The 16026-nt window shown below is 42.8% G+C and overlaps 1 protein-coding gene across 1 annotated transcript in view; it reads right to left on the reverse strand.

The window, feature by feature from the left end:
* Positions 1-1091: 1091 nt before the first annotated feature.
* The window catches only part of LOC141085757 (histo-blood group ABO system transferase 1-like), a 31068-nt gene continuing 16133 nt past the window's right edge, over positions 1092-16026 (reverse strand). The window contains exons 2-4 of the mRNA XM_073571300.1: positions 5239-5370; positions 3979-4107; positions 1092-2113 (exon numbers count right to left, since the gene is read on the reverse strand). Of these exons, the coding sequence (XP_073427401.1) occupies positions 1429-2113; positions 3979-4107; positions 5239-5370 (946 nt within the window). The 3' untranslated portion in view covers positions 1092-1428. The remainder of the gene's footprint in view (positions 2114-3978; positions 4108-5238; positions 5371-16026) is intronic.

The following is a 16026-nucleotide window of genomic DNA, read 5'->3' on the forward strand; positions in this document are numbered from 1 at the left end:
TGCAGATTGCAGACAGCAGCTTTTCTATCCTGTCCTTTTTAGTTAGCTTGGGCCCCATCGTTTGCTCAACCTATCTTTCTATCTGTGTTAGTGTTTTCATCTTGCTTCACCGTCATTATATGTTGGGGGCTGCCTATTGCTTTGGGGTCTGCTCTGGGGCAGTTTAGATTTTCCCTTTCTTTCTTTAGGCCTATTTAGTTCTCCGGCTGTGATCGAGGGGTCTAGGGCATCGTAGGAACCCCCACGGCTACTGTTAGATGTTGTGGATAGGATCAGGGGTCTGCAATCCGATAGCTACCAACCTCTCCGGTTTTCTGGACTTAGCTTGTATTTTTGTTTTTTCCTCCTTCGGTAACTCATTCATAACAACAGTGCATACCAGCCGTCTGCACACTAGCGTCCGATGGTGTCACCCACTACAGGGCACTATCGAACCGCGGCAAGTGACAGCCATGCCGGTGCAACGCCTTGCGCAACCTGTGCGCTTACCTGGCCCAACCCAGGGCGATTAGTGGCGTCAACCTGAGCGGCACTGTGCACACTTGCACATCTAATTTATTTAACCTTTGCTGGCATCGCAGTCGCGGTGCCGAGCGCTAGCGGTCTAGAGGGACTTCAGTCCTGTGGTCTAAGGGCTGAGTTCTGTGACTATACGCTAGCGCTCACACTGCCAAGCTCTGTGAGCAATAACAGGCTACGGCATTTATTATTTTGCGGTTGTGCGGCTCTGTGAAATAACAGAGTCCGCCGCTGTACACATTGGGTGAGGTTAACCCCGTGTGTTCCACTATTATACCGCCATATCGCGTCCGCCAATACCGAGCAGCAGTTAACACCTCTGCACGGTTGACCCCGGGCTGCGAACGCACCTAAACACCATCCTTATTATTTGGTGTGTTCCGCTAGTCCGTAACACCCATTCATTTAACCTTCTAATCCCCCACTTAATAAAATTTGGTATTGTCCTTCTTGCCTTTCCCCTGCCTATCTCTCCCATTGCAATGATTAATATCTTAAGTAGAGTAAAATATTGAGAGAAGATATACTTAAAAGATAGAAGTGATATGCCACATGCACAGCTTGTTATTGTTAAAAAATAATTTTATTTTTATCTTTTTGGAAAAATAAATAAAAATCTATTGAAACAGGAGTTAAATAACATTGAAACATTTTTCTAATTCTCCCAATCACTTTAGCAAAGAGACATATGCATAATGAGAAAAACAGGAACATTATTTGCTCTTTGCAATAGTCGTCTCCACTTCCAGTATGATCAACTCAACACCTAAAAAATGAAATGTAAAGTTCTATGTCCTTGATAGGAGCGTGCAATAAATCAACTCCTAGCTGGTAAATATAAGGGTAGAACTGCTGCTACTACTGGATGAACACATTACATATTTCGTTTTATCTTTAGATAACAGCATTTTAGTTCCTCACTTCTTTATGGTTTTTGTGCACGGCTAAGAATCGCTTCTTCTTGATGAACTCACCATTTGGTAGGTCGGTATCCCAGATGTATTCGGGTGAAAGTATCTTAGTAGGTTTATTGTAGAACAGATACCTGTTCAGATGAGATTCCTCCTGCCACACAGCTTCAATACCTTTTTTCTTGTCCTCCATAATACCTTTCTGACATTCCATACAAAGTTTGTAAATTTCTTCTACTTTTCCACCATACAGAGCGGCCATGTAATAGAAGTCTCCTTCCCCTTGTGGTATATATGCCGCAGAAATTGGTCTATGCTCATATGAAAAGGAGTTTGGTTCAGAAAGGAAAAATGATGGGTGGAGCGTCCCTACCAGGTCTCCAAGTATTTCGACCCCTACATGATCATTGAATACCATATCCACATCGGTGCATATCAGGTAGTCTATCTCATTGGGCATATACTCCTTGGTGAAAATCGTGAGGGTTTCCATTCTTCTCATGGACACATCCTGCCAGCGTTTGTCAGCAGTCACATTGTGAAGTTGCAAGATGCGACCATTGGCCATTTTTGGCTTAACTACATCATTAACATTGTCTGTGAATACATAGTATGTAACATTGTGACCAACCATGAAATAACGCTCCGCAGATTCCAAGAATGGTAGAAGGAATTGGATATACCTGTAAAGAATAAATTTAGTTTATTAATTGAGTTATCCACTACTCGGACAACCCTGTCTCAATCAGCTTGTTTGCACCCATAAAACAACAACATCTACAGTATACTCCCCTCCGGTGCCAGCGCCGTTCCAGTGTTGTCGTCACTCCCTCTCCCAGGGCTTAAGTGAAATTGTTGTGTCACATGAGCCGTGTGTCCAATAAGCACTGGCTTAGCTCTCCCCGCCTTTGGACAAAAGACATCAAGAGAAAGTGAGTGGCCAGTCGCAGCTCTTACTTCCCCTTGATGTCTGATTTGTCCAAAGGTGGGGAGATTCCATAAGTCAATGCCTGAGCATTTCAACAGCCATGCAAAATGAATACGGATATAGAACAATTCAGATACTCATCTTTAAACAGCTGTTTTAGGGAACCTGTCCCTTATCTGTTAGGCCGGGGACACACTTGCGAGAAACTAGCATGAGTCTCACGTCTCAATACCCGGCACTGCCGCCGGCACTCAGGACCGGTTTGTGTGGCTGCATGTATTTCTATGCAGCTAAGCGCTCCGGTCCGAATGCCGGCGGCAGTTCCAGGTATTGAGACGTGAGACTCATACGAATTTCTTGCAATTGTGACCCCGTCCTTAGGAGCAGCCTTTGACTAGCTCAATGAGATGCCCATAAATCACTTTTGGGGGTATTGGCTCTATTTAAGGAAACCAGCTCAGTTTGGTGTCTTATTGGGAAGTCTTTATGGGAAACCGTGTAAATTAGCTCTTCAACCTGATCACTAACGATTTTCCAGGGTTTTTTTTATTTGCTGTTTTTCCTTCCCTTATTACAAGAGCCATAACTTTTTTATTTCTTGCATTAATATAGCCATATGAGGGCTTGTTGTTTGCGGGACGAGTTGTACTTTTGATTGATACCATTCATTTTACCATACAGTGTACTGGAAAAGGGGGGAAAAATCCAAGTGTGTTGAAATTGCAAAAAACGTGTTGTTAATTATATGGTAAAACTGATCTCGCAATATGATTCACAAAGATCAGTACGAGTACACAGATACCAAACTGTATAGCTTTTTTTAGGTGGTGTAAAAAAATTAAGAAATTTGTAAAAGAAAAAAATAATTTTTGCTTTTGCCATCATTTTCCGAGACCTATAACTTTTTCATTTTTTTGGATCTGTGACTGTATGTGGGCTTTTCTTTGTGCCTTGAGCTGATGTTTTTACTGATTCTATTTTGGGGTAGATACAATGTTTTGATCGCCACTTATTGCATTTTATTGCGGCGGACAAAAAAACAAAACTCTGGCGTTTTTCTTGTATCATCACACCATTTACCAATCGGATTAATTTATTTAATATTTTGATAGATCAGACATTTCTAAAAGCAGTGAAACTGAAAATGCTTATTTTGTTTTTTTTTCAATTGTTTTATTTTAAATAGGGCAAAAAGGAGGGGCTTCATTTGAACTTTTGCTTTTTTTATTTTTTTCATATAATGGAAAAAAATATTTTTCCTACTTTCTACTGAATTTAATAGTCTCCTTAGGGGACTTGAAGCTTGTGGTATACATAGCAGGGCATCATCACTGCTATGTACAGCAGAAATCACGATCTCCAGCAAGTCAATGGGAAATAAAAGTCGGCATTGAGCGGATGACATTCATCCACTCAATGCCGACTTTTATTCCCCATTGACTTGCATTGGGGTCGGGTTTCGGACGAAACTCCGACTTTTTTTGCCCTAGTCGGACCAGTTTCATCCGACTCAAATTTTGTTTCATTCGGGTTTCACGAAACCCGATCCGACCAAAGTCGCTCAACTCTACTCCACATCATGCACCATGAACAAACCATTAGTTTCCAATGTATACTTACTTTTTGACAGCAAATACAAACAATCCAATTCTTGTACCTTTGTGTTGCTTATCTAAAATGTTGATGTTATATATGTTATCCCAGATTATTGGGGCGAGCCATGGAGTGAGAACATTGAGACCCATTTTCCTATAGAAAACAAAAGAATGACATCAAAATAAGAACACATACCACACTCTCCCCATATACAGTACATGTATATCTACATTGGCTTATCTTACATAGAGAGGCTTTAGCACTGGAGAATGGACCTCTTACCGATAGCCCTTAAAGGGGTTAGTTATACCATTTCAACAATTCTTAGCTCATAGGCTAGCTGATGTCTAAATTAAGCAACTGGAGTTTACATACCATCCTCACAAGCAGCACTGCTACTCCGATTTTTGTTGATTGGCTGCAGCGGTGACATTTAATGTGGTCAGCACTGCAGACAACCAGTAAGATCACCACTGAAGATGATCAACAAAGACAAGGAAGAGTAACAAAAGCTCAGTTTCTAATTCTATATATTAATGAACCTAGGAGCTAAAAAAGTTCAAAAAGGACCAATTCCTTTAAGTGCTCGCTCACACCAGCATATACATTGGATTAATGGTATGTGATTTTTTTATCAGATAGGATTTAGACCAATGTTATTCGATAGGGAAATGCTAATTATAAATTATTTTCACTGACTGAATCTGTCTGTGAAAGAAATTATAGCATATTATCATTTCCCTACAAAATCAGAAGCCAATCGCCAATTCAAGTGTCCGGTTGTGTGTAAAAGATCAGACGGCACTCGGATGACATCCAAATTCTGCGGGCTCACAGAATGGAGAAATTTAGTTATCCATCTTCTCATCACAGTGCTAAGATTCTCTCATCTGAGAGATTCAGATCACACTATGCTGACACTCCGATCAAACTCTGAGAATTACTGCTTGGTTAAGCATATGGTATATTTCATGGAGAATTCACGATATCCCTAGTCATGGTAAAATGAATGGTGCCATTAAAAACTGAAAAACAAGCCCTCATACGTCTATCTTGATGGAAAAAAAATAAAAAAACGTTATGACTCTTGGACGAAGGGGAGGAAAAAAGAACAAAAATGTAAAATCGCCCAGTAAGGAAGGTCTTCTTCTGCCTCTATAAACAGTGTCTGAAGATTGTACCAGACTGTGCAGTAACAGTAGCAGGGAGTTGTCATTTTACTTTTTTGGCAATTTATTGCTTATTTATTGACAACATAGTTTATTTTATCAAAGTTTGACTTGCCTCATATTTCCACTCTTTAGAAGTAGTTTCCTCTCACAGTGCTCCAGTTCTATAGACTTCTCCACCACCTTCTGTGACCAATCAATAAGCGCTTCTTGTTTGGATGGAAATACTAATTCTATGTTCTGCATGCTGTGAATGACAGAAGGAAAAAAAATCAGATGGAAAAACAAATATTACCGAAAGAAAATGATTGTGACTGTAAATATGCAGTGACGTAGATATAGGTGAAGAAATCTAGTGTGCTGTCCTTCCGCTATTGCTCCTAAAAAAGTATAAATATATTTACAGTAGATGTCAGAAAATTTGCTTTAGTGGAATTGAATTCTACCTGAATTTTAGAAAAAATCCACATTCTCTAAAATGGACGTAATTCGCTTATACACATTTGACAAACTGTACACATGTGGGAGGTCATAGCACACTATTAGGCTGACCAGGTGAGGAAACCCTCTAAGCCCCAAGTCTGAATAGGCGCACGGACTCCGGGCGTTGATGCAACAAGCTGGAAGACGTAAGGACGAATGAAGTGGAACGCAGCAGGAATAAATGAGAGCACAAACATTGCAAGTACAGATAATGGAGCAAGTCTCAATCCCAAGACACCGGTGTGCATCTAAATGGGCCTTAAATAAGTTTAGGTAGATGATGTCTTTGATCCACTCCAGGCTACCTGCAAAATCCGACGTGTAGGACAGCAGAAGGCAAAGGACGCAGGGAAAGGAAATGGAGTCCGGGATATCTGGGACAGGTATGCAACACAGACGTCAAGAAATATAACAAATCTCCAAAACATAATAAATAACTTACTAATGGGTAATTACCATGCTTCATAAAGAGAGCAAGATTGCATAACAGCAGCGACTCCCTAATAAATGCTAGAAAAAACGGAGAAAATAGAGTCTATGCTAATTTACAAAAATATCAAATTTTATTAGTCATATAAAAAAGACAAAATGTAAATACATGCAAAAAGAGACACTAATTGAGTGAGCAGACTGTGTACAAAGAGGGTACATACACAATAAACGTGACCAAAATATCCTGAAATGTAGTTAAAGTGGGCTGCTATCACAGTGGGCACATACGGGACAGAATAATAATGCCTTTGTGCTCAAAAAATCTCACATGAACTTGGATAGTCCCAAAAGTAACCATCATGATGTTATATCTAAGTGTTCAGGGCTCTCTCAAATATAATCCAGATGAAAATAATAAGAGTACATCAACCAAAAGTAATCACATGTGTTAAGAGAGCACCGGACACCGAGACACCTCATGAAACTAGGACATCACAGTTAACTTGTGAAAAAGATTGACAGCACAGTAGGAATAGTTCAATCAGCAGTAGTACAGTAGACAGACGTCAAGAAGTTGTGACACTGATCTCCTGCGAGTTTGCGCAGAACCTTTCCATGAAACCCAGAAGTCCCACATGAGCGTGAGGCTGGGAATATAATTAACAGGAATACATGTACCTGTTCCCTTACTTGTCATAGCAAAATGATATTTGTTCTGTCAGTGCGGTTCCCTAATTGACTTTACGTTCTGTCTTCTCATCTGGTCTTTGCCACAATGTCTGTACTCGCAGATGCTGAATTAAAATTTTTACTATTTTTTTCAAGCACAAATTTTACAATTTTTCTAGTTCATGTTGGTTTACCTTTGAAGAATTTAATGAACATTTTGGAGAAGCTGCAGATTAAAAAAACTGAGCTGTGGTAAGCTTCAAAAATAATGTTAAAAAAAAAAAACTGATCCCCCAGAGGGTTACAGATAAAAAGGATCCCCACAACAGCTTCCTAGATGAAACTTACACAAGAATGGAACAATATACTGTTCTAAAAGGTTCTGTGCAATTTATAGACTTAACAAATAGCCAAACAACATTTAGAATTAAAGAAATACATAGCGCAATAAAAGAATTTGCCAAAAAGTCAAAGTTTGTAGCAATGGATACAAGAATTAAAAGAAACCATTGCAAAAGTTTGAGATAACAATAATGGGAACAAATATACAACCCCAAATCCAAACAAATGTTGGGATGCTTTATAAAACATAAAGGAAAAAAGAATGCAATGATTTGGAAATCTCTTATTGCCATATTTTATTCACTTTTGTGTGAATGGGAAAACCATCCTGTCTGGCCTCAGCTTTTACTAGTGGTTCAGCCGCTCGATCCTTGTTCACATTCACGTCACTTGGCAAGTGAAAAGGTTTTAAATACTAGAGTAGGGCCTGTCCCACAAGGGTTGCCGTGACGTGGCGGGATGGCTTGTACATTAGTTTGATCAAAATTATGTTTACTAAATACCCTTATTATTATTATTACCTTTATGCATTATTTGCAGTTTATTTTTACTTTTTAGTTCAGGATATTTGTGTTTTTTGCTTTCTCTGGTTAATGGTCATGTGTTAATATGCACCTACATTGTGCATACACATTAACTTACTTTTCTCAGTTCAGATTCGTATTTTATTCAAAAGGCACAAGTGTATAGATATTTTAACACATGATGCCCATATGAAAAGAGCGCCAAATGTAGATGTAAGGTGTTTAACCCCCATATAACCAACCGGATGAGCAGAGAGGAATCATACAATCTCACAGATCAAACCTTTAAGCAGTAAGGAGCTATGCAAACTAAAATCAAAAACTAACAGGATATACTATAATACAATATAGAATGATTCTAAGGCTCATAATAGAGCTAGTGTGACAAAACACACTACTTGCAATAAGCTAGCTAAACTTTTTCAAAAACACCCAATTCAGTTTAAAAGGGAAAACAGGAGGATTACTGACACCACAAATAGAGATGACCCTTATAAAAAACAAGTGTATGATAGACATTCATTGAGGCCTCTAGGGGAAAGGGATTGGAGCCTGTATATCCACTCTGTTTCTCTTCTTTGTATAATTTTATCCAAATCCCCCCCTCTGGGTTTTGGTCTTATCAACCCAATCATACCAAAAGTAATCTCCTTCAGGGATCCACCATGAACCTCATTCATGTGTTGGGCAATAGGTGTATCTCTTTTGTTTCTAATATCATTCAAATGCTCACCTACTCTTACCCTAAGCTCTCTAATGGTCTTCCCAACATAATCAAGAGGGCATGTGCATGTTGCTTTATACACCATGCCAGAGGACCTACAATTGTGGCAATGCACATTTAGTACTTTTTGATCACATTTTTTATCGGTATAAAGTGGTCTTTTTCTGGGAAGCATATACGAGTGCAATATTATTAGGCTTAATAGCCTTATATATGCAAACTCCTATTGAATATGAATTGATATTTCCCTACCAATAGGTTTTTTCTGCATAAAAATCTTTTCCTTCATTTTTCTTCCTTCATCCCCTTTCTTTTAAAGATTGTTTTCCCACCTTTTCATCTAGGGTGAGATAGGGAAGATAGGGTTAGACGACGTTAAGTGGGGGCGCCAAACAATCGTATCTTTTAGGGTGCCAACCTCCACGGTAAGGAAGGTGTGCAGATAGGTTATCGTAGTCCTGGTGTAGGGCTTAATGGTCTATTTCTATTTTTGTGGACTTTGATCCATGTTTTGACGGGGTTTAGGTGTTTTTTAATTATAATTATCATTAAAGTGTTTTAAGGGAATACATGCACACAAAACATTATGGTTATATTCCTTTGGTTATTCAATTAGTCTGATATGTTTTGAATTTTCGAAATATGGCTAGCTTTCTTTCAAACCCTATTAATGAGGATTTATGGGTGCAGGATGATAATCAAGTTTTTTCCACCAGTGCTACTCCAGAAAGTATTGATAATCCTTCTCTGAAAACTCTTTTTAATGAAGTATATCAATATTATAAAGAGAATATACGGTCCTGGTGGGAGGTGAAGGGTCTTGAAAATTATATCAAGAACAAAATAGTACCAAAAGGGTTAAGAATTAACCTACAACCCTCACCCCGCACAGCTAATCCTTCTCTGTTGGCAGCCTAGACCAAAGAGTCTGTTGAGGTCTCCACTAGATTTATGCAATTGATTCTTGTGGAGGAAAAAAAAAACTCTTTGAGGAATCTATTAAAAAGCTTAATTGCTCTATTGAAAGAGTTAAAAAATTGAAATCTGACCCTGATTTTTCAAGACGGGAGAATATCCTTCAAACCTCAGTAGAAAAGTTTCAAACGAAATTAAAAGATAGAAAACACGCACAGTTTGCTGAATTTAAAGACAACAAAGCTTTTGAGTATCAAACAAAAACTGTTGTGGAGGTATCTTCATCAGACTTGGATACCTCAGATACTGAGCGTTCAGATTACTATCGTGGAAGAGGGAGACAAAATCAGGGCAAATGGCGTTTGCCAAAAAATCAATACAGAGAGGAAATGGGAGGGATTTGAGAAATTACCCCACTGTACCATCTACATCTTCCTCTTTATTACCGCAGTCTTTTTTGGACAGGGGCCCAACAATGGGCTACTATTTGAGGAGAAAACAAGTATAAATCAGGGGCAGATTATCAATTTATCATCTTGTGAGTTGTCTGGTAATGACTATCTATTATTGCAAAAAGGTCTGAATTTTGTGCCTACCTCTTGTTTTGATTGCTTCAGGTGGGTTAAAGATTTAAATCTGTTTGGGCGTAACCTTAAATGGAAACTCTTCTTTCAACAACACAATAGAGATGAATGTAAAAGATTGGGTTTATCGGAGGAGGATTTTGATAGTGTCCAAGTTTTGACATCTCTTTTGAGGGAGAACAATCAAGTACGTGGAAAAGACCCTTTACTGATTTAAAGAACAGGAGTACTCGTATGCCTCCTGTTATGAATACCACCAGTGTTGATATCTTTATTAGAATGGTGGAAACTGATCTGTGTAAAATCAAGAATGATTATAAGAAAGATGTGTGTAATCTTTCTCAGGGTTAAAGGGAGTCCCTTTCTGCACTTGAAAAAAATAAGGATATCATAATAAAATCCTCAAATAAGGGTGGAAATTTGGTCATCCTGGACCATAAAAAATATCTTTAGGTGTTTTTTAATTATAATTATCATTAAAGTGTTTTAAGGGAATACATGTACACAAAACATTATGGTTATATTCCTTTGGTTATTCAATTAGTCTGACATATTTTATTCACAACAGATCATAAGACACAGATCAGAAGGTGAATGTTAGACATTTTTCTACGTCGTTTGAAAAAATTAAGTAATTTAGCAAATCTTGATGGCAGCAACATATTTCAATGCAACTGGGACAGGGTTATGGCTAGAAAAGATTTCCAAATCATTGTATCTAAAAAAAAAAAAAAAAAATGGGTAGATTGTGGATTTAATCTGCGCTGCTGAATGATTCAAGGTCCAAAACATGTAGCCATTTATTGGGAATTTATTCAACGCATTTCAAAGTACACAAATTCTTCATCAGGAACACCACAATGTCATTTTTTTTATCTTCACTTGGTCATGAGTGGACCAGTAGATCTGCTGCAGCGGATATCTCTACAAGCCTGTTTTGTGGCTCAATCTGGTGAGTACTAACATTTCAATCATTTGTTTCTCGGATAAGACCCTATTGCGCTATTTTTCTCCAGCACCATACACAGCAAATCATCGTATCGTAATAAAGAAAGAGGTTCCAATAGGAGAATTGCAGTAGTCAAAGCCCACAACATGTCATGTTTTCAGGATTTCCTTAGGGTATGTTCACACTTGGTGTTTTTTCAGCATTTTTTTTCTCTGCAGCAAAGGGTAACAACCCCAAACTTTTATGTGGGGTCCCCCCTATAATTAATAACCAGCAAAGGCTAGGCTGACTGATGTGGACTGATATTAATAGTCTAGGAAGGGACCATGTGTTAGGCGTCAGGTTTCTGCATCTGCTCTGCAGGAATCCAGAGCCTCACATTCTGTGGTCTCCTGCTGTCTATCTCCCGCAAAGCAGATTGCTTTGCAGCAGATCGCTCCAGAGACTAAGTCCCTCTGTTCTCCTACGGGCATGCTCACGAGGCGATCTCCCATTGGAGATTGGGAGTCATGTGCCCAGGTCCTGCTCCAGATCTCATTGGTCCATCTCGGAGATCTGGAAGCTTCCGGAAGGTCCCGGCTATAAAAAGCGCGCATGACCGTTCGGCCATGCGCTAGTATAGTCTCTAGTTGCTACTGTGTGAATGATGATGGATGTATGAACCTGCAAATTACTCAATAAGATCCCCTTCCTCTGATATTACGATTGTGTACAGGGACTTAGATTAGAGTCAGCGCCAGCGCGTGGCAAGCCTCAAGCCACTACAGTTCATCCACAGTGCTAGCGTCTGACATTGCACCTGCTTCCTTGCTTTGTCGACTAGCGGCAGTGTTCTGCGCCGCGGTGCAGCTCTCTTTGGCATCCGCAGTAGCGACGCCGCATGCACGGTAGGTCTAGACTGACGCAGCTCCTCTGTCTTGGGTCCTGCTCCTGTGACCAGATACCGTGTGTGCATTTACCTGAGACCTGTGACACTAACAGGCTCAGCCTTTTGTGTTTACCTCTGCTGACATCTCTGTGAGCAAACAGAGATTGCTTACCGCACTTGGGTGACGTTCAACCCGCGTGCGCATTTCCGCCATATTGCTCGTCTGTCACTACTTAGCAGCAGTGTTCACACCTACTGCACGGTGGACCCCGAGCGGCGAGCGCACTTTATTATTTATTTTTATTTAATGCATTCCGTCGTTCCTAACATTATACTAGCACCAGGGTCTGGCTAGTAATGGCAGATCAGCAGCAACTCCTACAGTACATTTGGCAGCTAGAGGGCCGGTTGGCTACTCTTGAGAGTGCTATCTCTGCTGCGAAGTCTACTTTGGCTGCTGTACAGGCAATTGCAGAGGCGGTTTCACGAATGTCCATGTCCTCCCCTGCGCCGACAGTTTCCCGACTCCTGTTGCCCGATAAAGGGGTTTCGTGAGCCAGTGCTCTATCCAGCTGAAGTTACTGGCTACGTGATTCCCTACGGAATGGGCTAAAGGTGGTGTTTATTGTTTCCCTACTGTCGGGTAGGGCGTTGGAGTGGGCCACGCCACTATGGGAGCGTGGTGACCCAGAGGTTCGGACCGCTGCTCAGTTCTTAACATCTATCAAGCAGGTCTTCCTGGGACCATGGGTCACGTACGATACCTCTCTCCAGCTACTTGCATTAACTCAGGGATCTCTCTTGGTCAGCCAGTATGTCGTTTGCTTTCGGACACTGGCTTCCGAGCTGGAGTGGTCTGATAAAGCCCTCATCCCTGTGTTTTGGAGAGGTTTAGCGGAGCATGTTAAGGATGCTCTGTCTACCATAGAGGTTCCTGTAAGTCTGGAAGAGCTGATTGCCATAGCCACCCGCATTGATCTCCGTTTTTCGGAGCGCGGGTTGGAGCGTGCTCAACCCAGACGGAAGGTTACCTCGGCTCCCGACCTTTTTGAACCTCCGGAATTACCCGAGCCAGAGTGTTAGGAGTCAGATTTCTGCCCTGACTATGCAGGAATCTAGACCCTCACATTCTGCAGTCTCCTGCTCTCTTTCCACTGCAGAAGAGATTGCAGAGGAGATTGCTTTACAGCAACTCTCTCCGGAGGCTAAGTCCTTCCTTCCATCTTCTGAGCATGCTCGTAGGACGATCTCCCATTGGAGTTCAGGAGTCAGGTGCTCAGGTCCTGCTCCTGATTCCATTGGTTCAGCTCAGGATTCTGGAGACTTCCGGAAGGTCCCGTTTGCTTTAAAAAGAGCGCATGGCTGTTGCGCCATGCGCTAGTATAGTCATACTTGCTACTGTGTGTTTGTTGATGGATGCATGTTCTGGTGAATGACTCATTTGAAACCCCATTCCTATGATATTACGAATGTGTGAGGGAATGAGTTAAGAGCCAGTATTAGCGCCAGCGCGCCTTTGCTCCACAAGCGCACCAGCTAGCGTCAAACATCGCGCCTGCTTTATTGCGGTGTTATCTTGCGGCAAGTCTCACACCGCGCTGCTGTTGCAGCTTTAGTACGCGTTCGCAGTTGCAACGTCGTTCACACCTGTGTTTACGGTAGGTCTAGGCGGGAGTAGTGTTGTCCCTTATAACTACTCTGGTGACCTTTTTCCATTAGTGTGTCGCTGAGTCCCTGTGTTCTTAATAGGCTCAGCGTTGTTACTTCTATCTGTTGTATTAGCAACTCTGTGAGTTTAACAGGGATTGCTTTAGTGCATCTGGGTGATATCCAACCCTGTGCACATTACCGCCAGATTGCTCTGCCACCACCTAGCAGCGGTTTTAACAACTACCGCACGGTGGACCCCGAGCGGCGAACACACTTTATTTATATTTTTTATTTAGTGTGTTCCACCACTCATAACATTAAACTAGCGTCAGGGTCTGGCTAGTGATGGCAGAACAGCAGCAACTTCTACAGTGCATCCGCCAGCTAGAGGGCCACTTGACCACCCTTGAGCGGGCTCTCTCTGCTGCGCTGTCCACTGATGCTGCTGTCAAGACACTTACCGATGCAGTTGGTCGTTTGTCCATGTCCTCCCTTGCGCAGACAGTTATCTGTCTCCTGTTGCCCGATACATTTTCCGGTGATGGCGCCTCCTGTAGGGGCTTCACCAGCCAGTGCTCAATCCAGCTGGAGCTGCTGGCTGAGCAGTTCCCTACGGAACGGGCCAAGGTGGCCTTTATTGTTTCCCTACTGTCGGGCAAGGCGTTGGAATGGGCTATGCCTTTATGGGAGCGTGGTGACCCTGAGATTTGGACTGCTGCGCACTTGTTAGCAGCCATCAAGCAAGTCTTCCTCGGTCCACGGGTCACACATGACACCTCTCTGCAGCTGCTTGCCTTGTCTCAGGGTTCCTTCTCGGTTAGCCAGTACGCCGTCTGTTTTCGGACACTGGCGTCCGAACTGGAGTGGTACGATAAGGCTCTTATCCCTGTTTTTTGGAGAGGTTTAGCGGAGCACGTAAAGGATGCCCTCTCTACTAGAGAGATTCCCACCAGTCAGGAGGAGTTAATCTCCATCTCCACCCGTATCGACCTCCGTTTCTCGGAGCGCGGTATGGAGCGTGCTCACTCCAAACGGAGAAGTACTCCGGCTCCCAATTTTTTTTTTGAGCCTCCAGAGCCAGAGATTCTACCCCCAGAGCCCATGGAGGTGTCTCGCACCATCTTTGAGACATGCCCGACTCAAAAGTCCATGTGCGGTTGTCACCATCTACACGCTGCTTCTCAGGAGGACAGCGCCCCGCAATGGTCTGATTGTGAGTCGGTTGGCGAGACTTTTGTCCCTCCTCGCTTGCGGCCCAAGATTCTCACGTGGGCACACGTGTCCAATGCGGACAGCCATCGTGGCTATATGCAGATCACGAAGTCTCTGGCCGGATCGTATTGGTGGCCGCATAGGGCTCGGGACGTGAAGAAATTTATTCAGGCATGCACTTTATGTGCTCAGGATAGCCTTCCCAGACGGAGTGTGGCGATGGCCGTCAATACACGGCGGCGTTACCCTGCAACTCCCGCTCCCAGTATCTCCCGGGTGTCCCTCCTGAAACCTGGTGACCTGGCCTCCGCTGATACCATCCGGGTGTCCCAGTTTTCGGTTTCACCTACCAGGACATCAGGCTCGCCTTTGGACGAGTCTGAGGCCTTTGTCACTGTCGGGCATAGGCTGGTGGATTGGAGTGTTCAGGGAGGGGGGGTAATATTAGGAGTCAGATTTCTGCCCTGACTATGCAGGAATCTAGACACTCACATCCTGCAGTCTTCTGCTCTCTTTCCACTGCAGAAGAGATTGCAGAGGAGATTGCTTTACAGCAACTCTCTCCGGAAGCTAAGTCCTTCATTCCATCTTCTGAGCATGCTCGTGGGACTATCTCCCATTGGAGTTCAGGAGTCAGGTGCTCAGGTCCTGTTCCTGATTCCATTGGTTCAGCTCAGGATTATGGAGACTTCCGGAAGGTCCCGATCGCTATAAAAAGTGCGCATGGCTGTTCCGCCATGCGCTAGTATAGTCATACTTGCTACTGTGTGTTTGTTGATGGATGCATGTTCTGGTGAATGACTCATTTGAAACCCCATTCCCATGATATTACGAATGTGTGAGGGAATGAGTTAAGTGCCAGTATTAGCGCCAGTGCGCCTTTGCTCCACAAGCGCACCAGCTAGCGTTAAACATCGCGCCTGCTTTATTGCGGTGTTATCTTGCGGCAAGTCTCACACCGTGCTGCTGTCGCAGCTTTAGTACGCGTTCGCAGTTGCAACGTCGGTCACACCTGTGTTTACGGTAGGTCTAGGCGGGAGTAGTGTTGTCCCTTATAACTACTCCGGTGACCTTTTTCAGTTAGTGTGTCGCTGAGTCCCTGTGTTCTTTACAGGCTCAGCGTTGTTACTTCTATCTGTTGTATTAGCAACTCTGTGAGTTTAACAGGGATTGCTTTAGTGCATCTGGGTGATATCCAACTCTGTGACATTACCGCCAGATTGCTCTGCCACCACCTAGCAGCGGTTTTAACAACTACCGCACGGTGGACCCCGAGCGGCGAACACACTTTATTTATATCTTTTATTTAGTGTGTTCTGCCACTCATAACAAAGAGTGTTCACTCCCAGAGCCCCTGGAGGTGTCTCGCACCAGCACTAAGTTCCACTCGCGGTTACCACTGTCAGCACTCTGTTCCCCAGGATAGCGGGGCCCCGCAATGGCCAAACTCTGTGCTGCCAGGCAAGACCTTTGTCCCCCCTTGCCTTCGGACGAAGGTTCTCGCGTGGGCACACGCGTCCAGTGTGGGTGGTCACTGTGGCAACATGCAGA

Source organism: Dendrobates tinctorius, unplaced genomic scaffold, assembly GCF_039654945.1.
Source record: "Dendrobates tinctorius isolate UK_male_01 unplaced genomic scaffold, ASM3965494v1 ptg000029l, whole genome shotgun sequence".
Taxonomy (NCBI): domain Eukaryota; kingdom Metazoa; phylum Chordata; class Amphibia; order Anura; family Dendrobatidae; genus Dendrobates; species Dendrobates tinctorius.